Source organism: Bufo gargarizans, chromosome 8 (assembly GCF_014858855.1).
Source record: "Bufo gargarizans isolate SCDJY-AF-19 chromosome 8, ASM1485885v1, whole genome shotgun sequence".
Taxonomy (NCBI): Eukaryota; Metazoa; Chordata; class Amphibia; order Anura; family Bufonidae; genus Bufo; species Bufo gargarizans.
In genome coordinates this window covers 191568974-191586758 of record NC_058087.1, presented here as the reverse complement: position 1 = coordinate 191586758, position 17785 = coordinate 191568974, and the positions used below count along the sequence as shown (strand labels likewise).

The window sequence follows — 17785 nt, the reverse complement described above, 5'->3', positions numbered from 1 at the left end:
GTAGAAATACATGGAGGCAAAAACAATAATAAATTACTAATAGGAGTTTATTATAAACCACCTAATATACCAGAGTCCACAGAAAATCTACTACTAAATGAGATAGACGAGGCGGCAAATCATAATGAGGTGGTTATTATGGGGGACTTCAACTACCCAGATATAGACTGGGAAACTGAAACTGAAACCAAAGACAATTACCTTTCCCAACTGGTTCAGGACCCGACTAGAGGGATGGCCATACTGGACTTAGTATTAACCAATAGACCTGACAGAACAACAGATGTGCAGGTCGGGGGACACCTGGGAAATAGTGACCATAAAGTAATAACCTTCCAATTATCATTCAAAAGAGCGTTTCTACAGGGAGGAACAAAAATTCCAAACTTCAAAAAAGCTAAATTTAGCCATGTAAGAGAGGCCATAGGCCTAACTAACTGAGACAAAGTCCTCAAAAATAAAAATACAGCCACAAAATGGGATATTTTTAAAAGCATCCTAAAATCTAATTGTGAGAGGTACATACCGTATGGGAATAAAGGGTTAAGGAACAAGAAGAAACCAATGTGGATAAATAGAACTGCAAAGGAAGCAATAAATAACATAAAGAAAGCATTTAAATCACTAAAACAGGAGGTTAGCGTGGAAGCACTGAAAAATTATAAGGAAAAAAATAGAATATGTAAAAAACAAATAAAAGCAGCCAAACTAGAGACCAAGTGACTAATTGTCAAAGAGAGCAAAACTAACCCTAAAATGTTCTTCAATTATATAAATAGTAAAAAGTATAACTCTGAAGGTGTCGGCCCTTTACAGAGTAATGAGGGGGGAGTGGCAGAGAGCAATGAGGAGAAAGCAAAGCTATTAAATATTTGTTTCTTCACTGTATTCACTGAAGAAAATAAACTGTCAGATGAAATGCAGAATGTAAAAGTAAATTCCCCATTAAAAGTGCCCTGTCTGACCCAGGAAGAAGTACAACAGCGTCTTAAAAAGATCAAAATAGACAAATCGCCAGGACCAGATGGCATACACCCCCGTATTCTAAGAGAATTAAGTAATGTCATAGTCAGACCCTTATTTCTGATATTTAAGGACTCTATACTGACAGGGAGTGTTCCACAGGATTGGCGTATAGCAAATGTGCCAATCAAAAAGGGTACAAAACCAGAGCACGGAAACTATAGGCCGGTAAGTTTAACATCTGTCGTCGGTAAACTGTTTGAAGGTTTTCTAAGATATGCTATCTTGGAGTACCTCAATGAAAATAAGCAAATAACACCATATCATGTCAAACTAATTTAATCAGTTTCTATGAGGAGGTAAGTTCTAGACTTGACAGCGGCGAATCAATGGATGTCGTATATCTGTACTTCTCCAAAGCATTTGACACTGTACCACATAAAAGATTAGTATATAAAATGAGAATGCTCGGACTGGGAGAAAATGTCTGTATGTGGGTAAGTAACTGGCTGAGTGATAGAAAACAGAGGGTGGTTATTAATGGTACACACTTAGATTGGGTCACTGTCACTAGTGGAGTACCTCAGGGGTCAGTACTAGGCCCTATTCTCTTCAATATATGTGTTAATGATCTTGTAGAAGGCTTGCACAGTAAAATATAAATTTTTGCAGATGACACTAAACTGTGTAAAGTAATTAACACAGAAGAGGACAATATACAGCTACAGAGAGATCTGGATAGATTGGAGGCTTGGGCAGAGAAGTGACAGATGAGGTTTAACACTGACAAATGTAAGGTTATGCACATGGGAAGGAATAATGCAAGTCACCCGTACATACTAAATGGTAAAACCCTGGGTAACACTGACATGTAAAAGGACCTAGGAATTTTAGTGAACAGCAAACTAAGCTGTAAAAACCAGTGTCAGGCAGCTGCTGCCAAGGCCAATAAGATAATGGGTTGCATCAAAAGGGGCTTAGACGCCCGTGATGAGAACATAGTCCTACCACTTTACAAATCACTAGTCAGAACACACATGGAGGACTGTGTACAGTGCTGGGCTCCTTTGAACAAGGCAGACATAGCAGAGCTGGAGAGGGTCCAGAGGAGGGCAACTAAAGTAATAACTGGAATGGGTGGACTACAGGACGCAGAAAGATTATCAACATTAGGGTTATTCACTTTAGAAAAAAGATGACTGAGGGGAGATCTAATTACTATGTATAAATATATCAGGGGTCAGTACAGAGATCACTCCCATCATCTATTTATCCCCAGGACTGTGACTGTGACGAGGGGACATCCTCTGCGTCTGGAGGAAAGAAGGTTTGTACACAAACATAGAAGAGGATTCTTTACGGTAAGAGCAGCGAGACTATGGAGCTCTCTGCCTGAGGAGGTGGTGATGGTGAGTACAATAAAGGAATTCAGGAGGGGCCTGGATGTATTTCTGGAGTGTAATAATATTACAGGCTATAGCTACTAGAGAGGGGTCGCTGATCCAGGGACTGAATGGAGTCAGGGAGAATATTGGCTTCTACCTCAGTTTTTTTTTTTGCCCTCCTCTGGATCAACTTGCAGGATGACAGGCCAAACTGGATGGACAAATGTCTTTTTTCGGCCTTATATACTGTGTTACTATGTTATATTGGTTTCCCATGGATAATTACCAATAATTCTCCATACAGGACTGGTCTTTTTAAGGAGATTCAGCACCCTGTCTGAGCCACATTCAGTGCTTAAAATTACATATAGCGCTGATCATTCTAGGAACCCATCTAACATAAGGTTAATACAGGAGATTCATTCACATGCAGATAGTTTTACCATTAACTGATTTCGGCTGAAATTTCTTGGTCTTGGTTTCACCATCAGAGGTAACTGTGCAGGTGATAAGAGATCCATAATGTTTCCTCACTGTTGGTATAAATGTCATTATACTGGTGATATGAAACAGTCCTTCTACATCAGACTCATCGGTTTCCTTTACAAGGAAATAACCAGAAGTCTTCAGAGCTTCCCTCTCCCTGAGCGGCTGTGCCGCAGAGCTGGATAATTCCTGGACGTTGCCGTCCCCCTCAGTCACCGTCCACACGACTGTAACATCCTCAGGACAATAAGACACTGGACACTGAAGAGATAGCTTTTTCTTATGCGTCCACTGTTCCCTTCCTCTGATGTCCCCAACAATGAGTTGCTGGTAATCTGACAGAACAAGAGATAAATGACAAACTAAGGTCAAATGGTCAAAAGGTTAATGGTGACTACACATTTACAGTCATTTCTCCACTAGGAATGGGGACTGGACCCGCAGGCTTATGTTTGGTGGTGGTCACAACAGTCCGATCCCCTATAATGAGAGGTGATATAATTACTGGATATACCGTAGACATCTTTGATAGGAAAACCTTATTAAGTGCATGATCCAATTTGGGGGAATTTATCATTCTGCTTGAGCCAGAAAAATGTTATCAAAGAGTGGCAAATTTTGGTGCATGTTTTTCTAAATTTACATTATATTCACCGCTTTTTGAAATAGTGTGCAGGTCTTAGCGTGACCTGATAGACTTACTATAATTTATAGAAGAAACTGGCTGCAGTGTTTTTTTTGTTTCAAATCTACTCAGCTTAGATGTCACAGGGGCAGTCACAGATTTGACATATCTATTATAATATTTATATGCCTGTACCTTTTACTTCTTATTCTGAACTTTGGACTAAGGCTGGCATATGAAAAACCAGTCTTACTAAATAATATGAATAATAGAAGCTCAGTTCTCTTTCCAAAACGAATAATCAGCCAGCGAGTGCAATAAAGCCAGCCTTACCCTCTAAACCCCGACCACGCGGCGCTTCTATCCACACCAAGGTCTGATTTTACCTACAGTATATGAAAAAAGCAGGAGTGGCCGATTGTCTCTACAGTGAGGCTTCTGATTTGGCTCGGCAGAAAAAGAAAAACAGGGCACGTGTGGCCATACAGCAGTAAGGGCGGGTTCGCATTGGTACATAGGATTCAGTTATAGCTTCTGTTATAACGGAATATAAAGGAATTTAGGTCGTAATGTAAAACGGAAGCCTTTAAGAGGAATTTTCCGTCATGTATAATAGATACAAACTGAACCATTACGTTTCCCCATAGACATGTATTAGGACGGAGCAAAACGGAATGCCTCTTAAAGGCTTGCTATTTTGCATTCCGTCCTTAAATTCCGTTATAACTCTGTTATAACCAAACCTATAACGGAATTCCATAACGCCAATGCGAACCCGTCCTAACACTTCTTAAAATCAGAGTTGCTTTGGCTGCATCTAGATCCAGCATTTCTACCACAATACTGAAACCTCAGGAAATCCAGTCATTGTGGTTCTACAGAAATCCTATGATAACCACAAAGAGGAAGCAGTAATACCACAGCCCGTTCCTGTGCCCATGGAAAGCGGTGTATAAAATGATGACCATATAACAATCTCCTCTCTCTAGACTCGAGCGCAGCTCCATTACAACCTCAGAAAAAGGCAGGTAGAGGGCACTCATTACAAATTTAGGCTCCTAAATTTACTGGTTTAGAAAGAGTTTATAGATGGTGTCCCCTGTTCAGGGCAATCGTCAGAAAACAGCCACAGGGGATCTTTCTCTATATATATCTATATAATATGGAGCCAGGGGGTGGATTGGCCATAGACCTTACAGGGAAATTTCCCGGTGGGCCAATGCCCAAGAGGCCACGTGAGTCCTTCTCACGGCCGGTCAGTGGAAGATTTTAGGGATGTATTTTGTGATGGACTGTGGTATTTGGTTCTGTTGGGGTGGTATAATGTGCCACAATATAATATTGCTAGCCCTGCCTACTTGTGTTGGCCCTGCCTTCCATCAATTTGGATTCGACTACAAAATGGGGCCACTTTTAGTATTTTTTCCAGGGCCACTTTAAGTTCCCAGTCCGTCCCTGTATGGAGCACACAACAAGTTGATTTCAATAGTAATTTAAAGGGGTATTCCGATTATTAAAAGTTATCTTATATCCACAGGGTAGAAGATAATTGTTAGAAATAGATTGCCCAAAAACTCACTTTTCTGTGGTATTATGGATGCCAAGTCCTGAACCCCATCATGAGGAGCAGAATCTGCTTGCAGTTTTTCAGGAGCAGAATCTGTTTGACTTTCTTCCAGAGGAGCAGAATCTGTTTGACTTTTATCCTGAGGTGGAGCTGAGCTCTTGACATCTGGAAAACACATCACACGTCCATCTTATGGCACTCCAGACATCCAGACTGCCTCCATTATGCACCGGCCACAGATCCCTTGAAAAAGGTCAGTTTTGACCGAAACGTTGGGACTTTTCTATATGGCCAATAATCTACCTATTCATTCTTTATATCTGGATGACAATTGATTATGTAAAGATATACAAGATGTATTAAAACTTCACTTTGCAAGACAAATCTCCGGTGTGCCATAGATTATTCTGAGACATCTTATGGCACTGACCTCAATATGTTTCATGTTGCAGAGTTTACTGTCGAAACACCGTATGATGAAGGTGTCCAGGACATGTCTCTTATCACCACTCAGTGTCACACAGTAAACCACCAATGTGGAGCGAGGCAGACATTTATTACAGAGAGGTGACAGGCCATGGGAGAGGCAGTTGTCCGCTGGTTTCCACACTTTCTACTCTTCGTTTTGGGATGCCAGCAGCTGCACCAGCAGGAAGGAGTTGGATGTGAGTGTTGTTCAGTCTGACTATGGCATCTGAATTAATCTGGTAGGCATTGTGGACGGCAGCTTTGGCTGGCATAGGGGGGGGGGGGGGGGGGGTGAATACCATGAGGTATTGTGGCTGAATACACACAATGAATGCTTATGATTGACATGAAGCACCATCAAAAAAGAGGTGGCCCAGTTTGTTTAATTCGGTCATAATCTCTTCGGCCATGGTATAATTCGTATAATGTATACAAGGGGGTACATTATCACTTATGTATTCCACTATGTTAAAGGGTTTGTCCAGACCTCAGCATATTTTATTAAAAGTTTATAATATTCCTTACTAATACTCCTGTAACCGAACCCCCCCAGGCCTTCATTGATGATGCTTTTGACATGGAAGTGCGACCGCCAATCACTGATCCATGTCTGAACGTCCTTGCTGGAAGCCGTACTATACAAATAGGCAGAGGGCCCAGACAGCAGCAGCACAAGAGTGGCGGGGGACTGGAAAGGGGAGTACAGTGGTCCTTCAAGTTACAATATTCATTGGTTCCAGGACGACCATTGAATTTTGAAACCATTGTAAGTTGAGTCCATAACTCTATGAAAAACTAGTAATTGGTTCCAAAGCCCAAAAATGTAATTCCAGAAAAAAGTAAAGTTTTAGGAAAAACAGACAGATAACCAAAGACATATAAAGCAAGTCCTTAAAGGGGTTGTCCAGGTTCAGAGCTGAACCTGGACATCCCTCCATTTTCACCCCTGTAGCCCTCCTGACATGATCATCGGAGCAGTTCATGCTCCGATGCTCTCCTTTGCCCTGCGCTAAATCGCGCAGGGCAAAGGCATTTTTCTGAGTTCCGGTGACGTACCGGGGCTCTCTATGGGGCTGACAGGAACCCCGGTGACGTCACCGGCACTGATGGGCGGGATTTGGCTCTGCCCTAGCCAGTAAAACGGCTAGGGCAGAGCTAAAGCCCGCCCCTCAGAGCCGGTGACGTCACCGAACACACTGCTGGGCAGAAGTTACCGCCCGGCAGTGTGTTATTGTAAACACAAGAGCCTGTGCCCTGCGCGATCTAGCGCAGGGCACGGGAGCGCATCGGAGCATGAGATGCTCCGATGCCAGGCTCAGGAGGGCTGCCGGGGTGAAAATAAGGGTATGTCCGGGTTCAGCTCTGAACCTGGACAACCCCTTTAAGTAAAACAGACAGGAATAGATGCTGGAAGTTGTAAATGGCTTTCTACATTGAGGGCAGGAGCTTCTTCAGGATCTTGCATAGTACATACATCTACCAGAAAAATAAAATTGACTTGCTGCTCAGCTTGTATCCAAAAGAGCAGCTCATCCTGGCACAGACGGGGGGTAGAACAGAACATTCAGTACCGCAGAGGAGCTACTAGACTACCAAAAATGTTGAGTCTAGTTTCAACTTACGATGGCCCAGAAAAGACCATTGTATGTTGAAAATATTGTATCCTGAGGCCCTTGTATCTTGAGGGAGCACTGTATTAGTTTGTTATTTTACACCTTTGTAAGACACACAACCCCTTTGAGCTGTGAAACTTTTGGCTTCTCATAAATTAGGTGTTTATAATAAATATACATTTCTATAAAGGCCATATGGAAATGGCAATAGAATACATTCACAGGGTCTTTCAGAATCACCTTGTATAGAGAGGGGTCCGGTGCGCTTTTCTGCTGGTTTTTCTAAACTGGGATGCTCCACTCTGCAGATGAACTCTGTTCCATGGTCCGCGATGACGGATGGAGTAAACTTTAAGGATGCTTTATATGAGAGTGTGTTATCCGTCTGCCGCTCTGGTGTAATGTCTGAAATGCTATATTTGTCACTGAGAACCAGCGGGAATAATTCTTGACTGTCCTTCTCCCTCTTCAGCCACTTCACATTCATTACATCAGGGAATACGTTAGACACCTCACATTTCAGTATAGCTGTGATACCACCAAGAAGGTTGGGAATGGAAATCTCTTGTAATTCTGGCTTCCATGGAAAATCTACAAGATGACAAAAAATATACAATGAACACATCAACAACAAAATGCGTTGTACAAAGTTTTTTAGCTAAACATGGGATACAGAGAAACATCTCCCACTAAGGCCTCATTCACACGACCGTTGTTTTGTTCCGCATCTGAGACCCTTTTTTTTGCGGCTTGGATGCGGACCCATTCACTTCAATGGGTTTGCAAAAGATGAGGACAGCGCTCCATGTGCTGTCCGCATCCGTTGCTCTGTTCCGCAGCCCTGCAAAAAAACACAAATAGAACATGTCCTATTCTTTTCCGCTTTACAAACAAGTATAGTCATTTCTATCATAGGGCGGGATGTTCCGTTCTGCAAAATGCGAAATGCACATGGCTGGTATCCGTGGCAATTTGCGGACCGCAAAACACAGTACGGTCGCGTGCATGAATAACAGTGTAATTCATGCTACATAGGCCGATTCCTGTATCTGCTTACAAGGTTTATATCTAGAAACAGCGTCCACTTGTAGTAAAATCATGTAATGTAAACTGAAGCGATTATCCGGCCGCACTGATCAGCAGACGCTACACTTGTACCTTTATCCACAGCAGACATCTGCCTCCAGTCCCAGCCATCCATGGACTCATGTTTCCAGGAAACTTTCACAGTGAATTGTGGGTCTTTGAAGAAGCTTCTGGGAAGTTTACATTCGCTTTGTACGTTGTAAGTGCCACCTGCATTCTTAACGGTTTTATCTGGACTCGGATTTTCTTGATGGTTCCATTTTATCTGGATATCAGAAGGATAAAATTCCTCTATGTCCAATGCACACAGAACATCAGCTGAATCGGTCAGGGACAATTTTATAGGATTTAACACTTTGGGCTTTGCTGTAAAATTAATAATAAAAAGTATAAAAAATTCAAAGATCTACTTTAATATAATTGTATTAATATTATAAAATATCTATATTCAGACAACAGACATAACTATAGGATTATATTCACGAACATCAACATAAGGAAGATTTATTAATACATGGAGTACAGGCAGCTGGAGAAGCCAAATACAGTAAGGCTCATGCATATGACCGTATCTGTTTTGCGGTCCATAAATTACAACTCTGCAAAATTTAGATGTGGCCCGTGTTGCATCCACATTTTTTGAGTGAATAGGTCCTATGGTCCACATTTTGCAGACAAGTAATAAGATCATCTGTGTACTTTTCGCATCCGTATGTCTGTTCTACCAAAATATAGACTATATCTGCAAAATGTGGACCACAGACTCATTGAAAGCAATGAGTCCGCAAATAAAATGCAGACAGCACATGGAGCACATCCGTATTTTGCTGCTCTGTGATCTGTGGACCACAAAATGGATACGGTCATGTGCATGGGGCCTAATCCTGATTCTCTGGGCGACAGACATGCAGGCAGCAGAAACCCCTCCATCCTTCTCCTCCAGTCATCTGTGCATAATTTCCAAACCTTCTGACTCTACAGTCAAGAGCTTCGGTAGAGTCATCATCTCACACAGCACTGGCGGAAGCTCCACCATGAACATGCAGTGATTTAGCGGGAACTACCTTGCCAGGTTGACATTTTCACCTTTTCTGCCTTGAAAGCAGCAGTGTGTCCTTCCTTTTCTCTTAACAATCACTAACATGACTGAAATATACCAAATCTTAAAATGAAAAATTAAATATTGTGAAGTCCATATTCAGGGATCATACACAACAGATTAATGATCCAAGACCCCCTTACGTAACATGTTACAATGTACACGTTCACTTCAAATATCTTCCTGAAAGAGGATTCCAGACAAAATTTGTTTTAGAAAATTCAATCTGAATGCTTAGAAAAGTTAAGGAGAATCTGCACTGCCAATATTGATCCCGTTCCTCTGACAGACTATGCCATTAACCACCTAACTGTTTTCCCGGGGTCCAGCTCCGGCAGTGGGAAAAGTAGCTAACTGTTCTTCTGGAGCTGGACTCCGGCAGAAAATGGAGGGGGGGGGGGGGGGGGAGGGCTGCTTTAGATGCTGCTATCTCCTAAATGGTAGCAGCTAGAAACATGCAACTGGTATTGTTTAAAAGCTGACACAGGCTTTCATACAAGACCAAAATGACAGCATTAGCCCAAGCAAGAGGAGAAATCACTGTTAGAAATCGAGTCAGGAATAATCCCGGGTAAAATCTGCTTTTACTTTTACTTTCAGCTGCATTCATTTCTATCAGTGATATCCTCCCCTGTACTGAATGAATTGCTGTCTTTCTGGTATTGTCTGGAAGCTTGGAATGTCAGCTTTCAAACAATACAAAGCAAACCAGAGATATGAGCGGATAAATCAGCCCCCCCCCCCCCCCCCCTCTTCAGTCTGGAGGAGAATAAGGGAACAGCTAGAAATGGGGTATTATCATCATCGTCCTCCTTCTCAAGTTCTCTGCAGTGAGATCCCGCGCCTGCGCTCTCCATTGCTTGGCAGGGGTATGCGCAGTAGCTACTGCGATGCCGTGCCCACAATGGGCATCGCAATGCACATGCCCCGGCAAAGCTATGGATAACGCAGGCGCGGGATCTCGCTGCAGAGAAGGAGGACGCAAAGGAAGAGCGGGGAAGCAGAGGAAGAGGCTGGGGCGGGGATATGCCGAAAAGAAGCAGAACAGCTTGGGCACCAACGAGGTGAACGCCGCCCCTGGGCACTTGCGAGCCCTAATTTACATATGAATAAAAGTCCGTTTTTGCCTTGGGGGAACTTCACAAGAAAACATCAAAGGTACCATTAGAATCATAGACTGCTATGCTAGAGCGCTATGTAAGCGGTCTATAAGGTCAAAATCTGGTGACAGACTCCCTTTAAAAATCTACAAATATAAAAAATATAACATTTTTCAATTTTAACGTGACTGTTAGGAGGTTAATATTCAGTTGATAAGTTAACGTTTTAAAGTCCTGTGTAAAACAAGTCACATCATCCTGCTCCACTCACCTTGGGGCTACAGTCCTTCTCTCTCCTGCCCATCCATACTGAAGTGCCTCCATCGGCCAGCGCTTGCTAATACATCTGCTTCCCAACCACTGTTCTGTTGGCACTGATTCTTTAAGGACCTGACCTATGGGTGACCACCTTTGTGCCAGAACGCTGTCTGCCACCAACCTTTGCCTGACAAGTATTTACTACTTCCCAGTGTCATCTGTTGGTAATGTGGCTACTTCTGGGATTATCAATCTGGCATTTAACTGCAGTGAAGTCCAGATCCGGCACAGGGTTTAAAGGTTTAACACAGGGGAATCTCCTACAATTTGCATCTTGGTTTAGCCAAATCCGTTGCAACTATTGGACCCACATCATTTCCAGAAAGGAGTGTCACACCCATTCACAAATTAAAGCAGAGTCAAAACCTATAGTCTGTATACTAAATCTTCATGTAACAATTATTTACTGTTATTAGTAAATGTTTCTCACCAAAAAGCTGTTTCCGCTGGAAAGTCTTCTGCTTGCTTCTCCCGTCACAGGTGATTTTGCAGCTTATTGTGATATCTTTGTGTTTAGAAACATAAGGTGTGAAGCTGAGACAACTGGTGACATCCAGGAGACCTGGTATATCAGATATGTCCGTCCTCTCTCTATGAGCCACGTAGCTTGGACACTGGCCGCCATCTTTCCTCACACCTCCAGAATCCTCACATATTTCATGTTCTGCCCCATCTTTTCCCGTCACAATCCATATCACCTGGGTGTTCTCAGTACAATATGAAGCTGCACAGTACAAGATCACCTTCTCCCCTCCATACCACTTCTGGGGTCCCTGGATGTTGTTAACAAAAAAAACCTGGACGCCTGTGGAATAAGAAAATGAATGGAAACCAATTGTTTTTATATAGATTTGCTCCAGGAAAAGTGGAGAATTTCTGAAAAAATAAAAAAACAAAAGATCTTTAAAGGCAAAATTTACTATAAATAGTTTTATGGAAGATGTTATAACCTCAGTGACTATAAAAACTTCTTAAATAATGTCATCCTTAATGAAGTTGTTATAACCAGAGAAATAAAATCTGTGCATTAAATGGGGAAAAACGTACTTACACTTGCTGGATGTACATTGTATTTTAATTAGCATTTAACTAACTGGAGGCCTTTAAGCCATAGAGAAGATTTACCGGTGTCTCTGGGCTGCACTGACACAGTCTTGGCCTCGATTGGTTTTTCCAAGCTGGGGTGATCCACTCTGCAGACTAGACCCACGTCTTTATCTGTCACGAGTGATTTCTTCACAGACAAACGAGACATTGCAGTGAAAGTTTTCTTGTCTGTTCTGTTTGATATCATTTTTGGAATTGTATATTTCTCAGATTCTGTAACTTCTATTAAATCTGGACAATCTTTCTCCTTCTCAAACCACTTTACAGTTAATGCATCAGGAAAATAATTTGATACAGAACACTTGAAAATAATCGTATCATCCTGGCTAACACTTTCTATATAGTCTCCAATCTGGGGACACCAGGGAAAATCTGCAATAAAAAAAGAAATTAATTATTGTAAACCTGCAAACAAATTTGAGACCAGTATGATATCTGGTGTGCTGGAAAGTCGCAAATTAAAAGCAAAACCACAATATGACAGTAAAAAGCCAACAAGTGAGTTCGAAGTATGTCCACAAGTCAGCCATTGTACCCCAGGACAAGGTATTTGCAAACTGTCATTAATTGATCTGTTTATGCATTATTATTATTTATTATTAACCACTTCAACCCCACTAGCTGAAACCCCCCTTAATGACCAGACCACTTTTTACACTTCTGCACTACACTAATTTCACCGTTTATTGCTCGGTCATGCAACTTACCACCCAAATGAATTTTACCTCCTTTTCTTCTCACTAATAGAGCTTTCATTTGGTGGTATTTCATTGCTGCTGACATTTTTACATTTTTTGTTATTAATCGAAATGTAACGATTTTTTTGCTAAAAAATGACATTTTTCACTTTCAGCTGTAAAATTTTGCAAAAAAACGACATCCATATATAAATTTTTCACTAAATTTATTGTTCTACATGTCTTTGATTAAAAAAAAATGTTTGGGCAAAAAAAAAATTGTTTGGGTAAAAGTTATAGCGTTTACAAACTATGGTACAAAAATGTGAATTTCCGCTTTTTGAAGCAGCTCTGACTTTCTGAGCACCTGTCATGATTCCTGAGGTTCTACAATGCCCAGACAGTAGAAAACCCCCACAAATGACCCCATTTCGGAAAGTAGACACCCTAAGGTATTCGCTGATGGGCATAGTGAGTTCATAGAACTTTTTATTTTTTGTCACAAGTTAGCGGAAAATGATGATTTTTTTGGGGGATTTTTTTTTCCGTACAAAGTCTCATATTCCACTAACTTGTGACAAAAAATAAAAACTTCCATGAACTCACTATGCCCATCACAAAATACCTTGGGGTGTCTTCTTTCCAAAATGGGGTCACTTGTGGCGTAGTTATACTGCCCTGGCATTCTAGGGGCCCAAATGCGTGAGAAGTAGTTTGCAATCAAAATGTGTAAAAAATGACCGGTGAAATCCGAAAGGTGCACTTTGGAATATGTGCCCCTTTGCCCACCTAGGCTGCAAAAAAGTGTGACACATCTGGTATCGCCGTACTCAGGAGAAGTTGGGGAATGTGTTTTGGGGTGTCATTTTACATATACCCATGCTGGGTGAGAGAAATATCTTGGCAAAAGACAACTTTTCCAATTTTTTTATACAAAGTTGGAATTTGACCAAGATATTTCTCTCACCCAGCATGGATATATGTAAAATGACACCCCAAAACACATTCCCCAACTTCTCCTGAGTACGGCGATACCAGATGTGTGCCACTTTTTTGCAGCCAAGGTGGGCAAAGGGGCACACATTCCAAAGTGCACCTTTCGGATTTCACCGGTCATTTTTTACACATTTTGATTGCAAACTACCTCTCACACATATGGGCCCCTAGAATGCCAGGGCAGTATAACTACCCCGCAAGTGACCCCATTTTGGAAAGAAGACACCCCAAGTTATTCCGTGAGGGGCATGGCGAGTTCCTAGAATTTATTTATTTTTGTCACAAGTTAGTGGAATATGAGACTTTGTAAGAAAAAAAAAAGAAAAAAAAAAAATCATCATTTTCCGCTAACTTGTGACAGAAAATAAAAAATTCTAGGAACTCGCCATGCCCCTCACGGAATACCTTGGGGTCTCTTCTTTCCAAAATGGGGTCACTTGTGGGGTAGTTATACTGCCCTGGCATTCTAGGGGCCCTAATGTGTGGTAAGTAGTTTGAAATCAAAATGTGTAAAAAATGACCGGTGAAATCCTAAAGGTGCACTTTGGAATGTGTGCCCCTTTGCCCACCTAGGCGGCAAAAAAATGTCACACATCTGGTATCGCCGTACTCAGGAGAAGTTGGGGAATGTGTTTTGGGGTATCATTTTACATATACCCATGCTGGGTGAGAGAAATATCTTGGCAAAAGACAACTTTTCCCATTTTTTTTGACAAAGTTGGCATTTGACCAAGATATTATCTCACCCAGCATGGGTATATGTAAAATGACACCCCAAAACACATTCCCCAACTTCTCCTGAGTACGGCGATACCAGATGTGTGACACTTTTTTGCAGCCTAGATGCGCAAAGCGGCCCAAATTCCTTTTAGGAGGGCATGTTTAGACATTTGGATCCCAGACTTCTTCTCACGCTTTCGGGCCCCTAAAAAGCCAGGGCAGTATAAATACCCCACATGTGACCCCATTTTGGAAAGAAGACACACCAAGGTATTCAATGAGGGGCATGGCGAGTTCATAGAATTTTTTTTTTTTGGCACAAGTTAGCGGAAATTGATTTTTTTTGTATTTTCTCACAAAGTCTCCCTTTCCGCTAACTTGGGACAAAAATTTCAAGCTTTCATGGACTCAATATGCCCCTCAGCGAATACCTTGGGGTGTCTTCTTTCAGAAATGGGGTCTCATGTGGGGTATTTATACTGCCCTGGCATTTTAGGGGCCCTAAAGCATGAGAAGAAGTCTGGAATATAAATGTCTAAAAATTTTTACGCATTTGGATTCCGTGAGGGGTATGGTGAGTTCATGTGAGATTTTATTTTTTGACACAAGTTAGTGGAATATGAGACTTAGTAAGAAAAAAAAAAAAAAATTATAATAATAATAATTTCCGCTAACTTGGGCCAAAAAAAATGTCTGAATGGAGCCTTACAGGGGGGTGATCAATGACAGGGGGGGTGATCAGGGAGTGTATATGGGGTGATCACCCCCCTGTAAGGCTCCATTCAGACGTCTGTATGATTTTTACGGATCCACGGATACATGGATCGGATCAACAAAACGCATACGGACGTCTGAATGGAGCCTTACAGGGGGGTGATCAGGGAATCTATATGGTTGATCACCCCCGTCATTGATCACCCCCCTGTAAGGCTCCATTCAGACGTCCGTATGCGTTTTGTGGATCCGATCCATGTATCCGTAAAAATCATATGGACGTCTGAATGGAGCCTTACAGGGGGGTGATCAATGACAGGGGGGTGATCAATGACAGGGGGTGATCAGGGAATCTATATGGGTGATCACCCGCCTGTCATTGATAACCCCCCTGTAAGGCTCCATTCAGACGTCCGTATGTGTTTTGTGTATCCGTGGATCCGTAAAAATCATACGGACGTCTGAACGGAGCCTGACAGGGGGGTGATCAATGACAGGGGGGTGATCAGGGAGTCTATATGGGGTGATCAGGGGCTCATAAGGGGTTAATAAGTGACAGGGGGGGGGGTGTAGTGTAGTGTTTTGTGGTACTTTACACAGCTACCTGTGTTCTCTGGTGGTCGATCCAAACAAAAGGGACCACCAGAGGACCAGGTAGCAGGTATATTAGACGCGGTTATCAAAACAGCGTCTAATATACCTGTTAGGGGTTAAAAAAAATCACATCTCCAGCCTGCCAGCGAGCGATCGCCGCTGGCAGGCTGGAGATCCACTCGCTTACCTTCAATTCCTGTGAACGCGCGCGCCTGTGTGCGCGCGTTCACAGGAAATCTTGGCTCTCGCGAGATGACGCGTATATGCGTGACTCTGCGCAGAGCTGCCGCCTCCGGACCGCACATCTGCGTTAGGCGGTCCGGAGGCGGTTAAAGAGCCTTTCATTACATTGCGCTATACATATGAAGAGGGGTATACATACATAATACAAAACAATTGCAATAATCACGAACAAGACAAGTTACAAACTGGTACAGAAGGAGGGAGGACCCTGCCCAGGAGGGCTTACAATCTAGGTCCTCCAGGGCTTGTGGTATAAAAACTACCCTCCCACTGCTGAAAAGCAGGAATGCTTCAGACTAAGGCAACTTTCTCATGGTCAGTATTTCTCATCAGCATTTGTAAGTCAAAATCAGAAATGGATCCTATGTAAAAAATTTATAAAGCAAAGATTTGTATATCTTCTGGGTTTCGGACCCGTTCCCGTTTTTCACTTACAAATACTGACCGTGTGAAGATGGCCTAAGGGCCCATTTACAAGGGTCAACAAATCAGGCAAAGAGAATGATATTTCAAAACTCAACACATATCCAAGTGTTTACCTTTTGCAGAGATCTCCTTGGTTTGAGAGTTATCCATGGATTCATGTTTCCAAGTAACAGTGACTTTATATGTTGGATCTTTGAAAAGTTCTCCAGAAACTGTACATTTACTTGTGAGGTTACACGTGGCATCAGGATTCTTCATGACTTCCTCTTCTGATGGAATTTTCTCATGAGCCTGACCTTTCTTAGATGCCCAGGTAATCTGCAATGGTTGGGGATAAAATTTGTCTAAACTGGCTGCCAGCTGGACATCTCCTTGACTGGTAATGGTGAATTGTACCGGCTCCCTGAACTGAGGTTTAGCTGCAGAAAACAAAAAGAATATATTGAACTCACTTTCAGCACTCGTACTAACCAAAACTGTTACCATGACTGGATGTTTTCTGTAGTAATACGGATCCTCTTAAGGGTCAGGTTAATCTAAAGCAGACTGAAGTCAACTCAAGAAGTAGGAAGCAATGAGGTAGTTTAAATAATAAAATAAAATAAATATCTCTCACCACAAATGTCTTTGAGCTCATGGGTTTTCTCTTCAGACTTCTTGTCAGTAATAAACCTACAGGTCACAGTTGACCCCAGATGTCTGGATACTGAAGAAATAAAGGTCAGTTTGGTAGTAATGTCATGAAGAGATGTCCTCTTTTGGCTGGCCACCTTCTCCGTTGAAGCCTTATACTCCATGGACATTAGCGGCTGCTCTTCCTCGTTATTTCCCAGTTCGTTCTCAGTGATCTCACAGGTTGCGCCGTCTTTGTTTTTGATGATCCATTTTACTTGGGTCTCTTGGGAACAGTTACAAGCAGTACAATACAGGGTGGTGCTCTCACCGTCGATCATTTTGGTGCCATGAATTTTATATACTAGAACATCTGAGGGTCCTGTTTAGAACAGAAATTTTAATTGTACTGGATGTTTGAAGGCGAGCATTGACTTATACAGTATTTAACCCATGAAGTGTCCCTGTAGTTTAAACATACTTACTATGTCATAGCAACATATCAAAAAAATTTGATCAGTGGGAGTCCACTGGTGGGATTCCACTGGTGAGAACTCCACTGGAACTAGGAGAGAGAAGCGCTCTCTCTCTCATGGCTGCAGGAGATAGATTTGAGAAAGGCTCATAGACTTCCTATTTAGCCTGTCTCCTGCAGAGAGGAGATAGAACTCTCTGTGTGAGTGCTTCTCTCTCTTCATTATAGCAACTGGCGGTAGTCTCAGCACTCGGACCCCACCAGTCAAAACCTTTGACATGTCAACATGTCACCATGATATATCAAAAAGTGTAATTACACTTACTGGTAATTGGATATCCTAGAAGTCTCCACAACAGCACACCTGAGATTGCTACTCCCCTGTTAGGGACAGGAAAAACACATCCAGAGAAGTTAAATCCCCTCCCCTTCCTGTCTATTCTCAGTGCTTTACCAAGAAGCAACAGCAGCTTATGCTTATACCACAATCTTTAATTAACCAGGTTTATAC

The 17785-nt window shown here is 42.2% G+C and overlaps 1 protein-coding gene across 1 annotated transcript in view; it reads right to left on the bottom strand.

Moving 5' to 3' along the window:
* The window catches only part of LOC122945533, a 61467-nt gene that overhangs the window by 22371 nt on the left and 21311 nt on the right, over positions 1–17785 (bottom strand). The window contains exons 5-12 of the mRNA XM_044304595.1: positions 16804–17181; positions 16301–16606; positions 11836–12189; positions 11141–11515; positions 8266–8559; positions 7348–7698; positions 5039–5191; positions 2792–3169 (exon numbers count right to left, since the gene is read on the bottom strand). Of these exons, the coding sequence (XP_044160530.1) occupies positions 2792–3169; positions 5039–5191; positions 7348–7698; positions 8266–8559; positions 11141–11515; positions 11836–12189; positions 16301–16606; positions 16804–17181 (2589 nt within the window). The remainder of the gene's footprint in view (positions 1–2791; positions 3170–5038; positions 5192–7347; positions 7699–8265; positions 8560–11140; positions 11516–11835; positions 12190–16300; positions 16607–16803; positions 17182–17785) is intronic.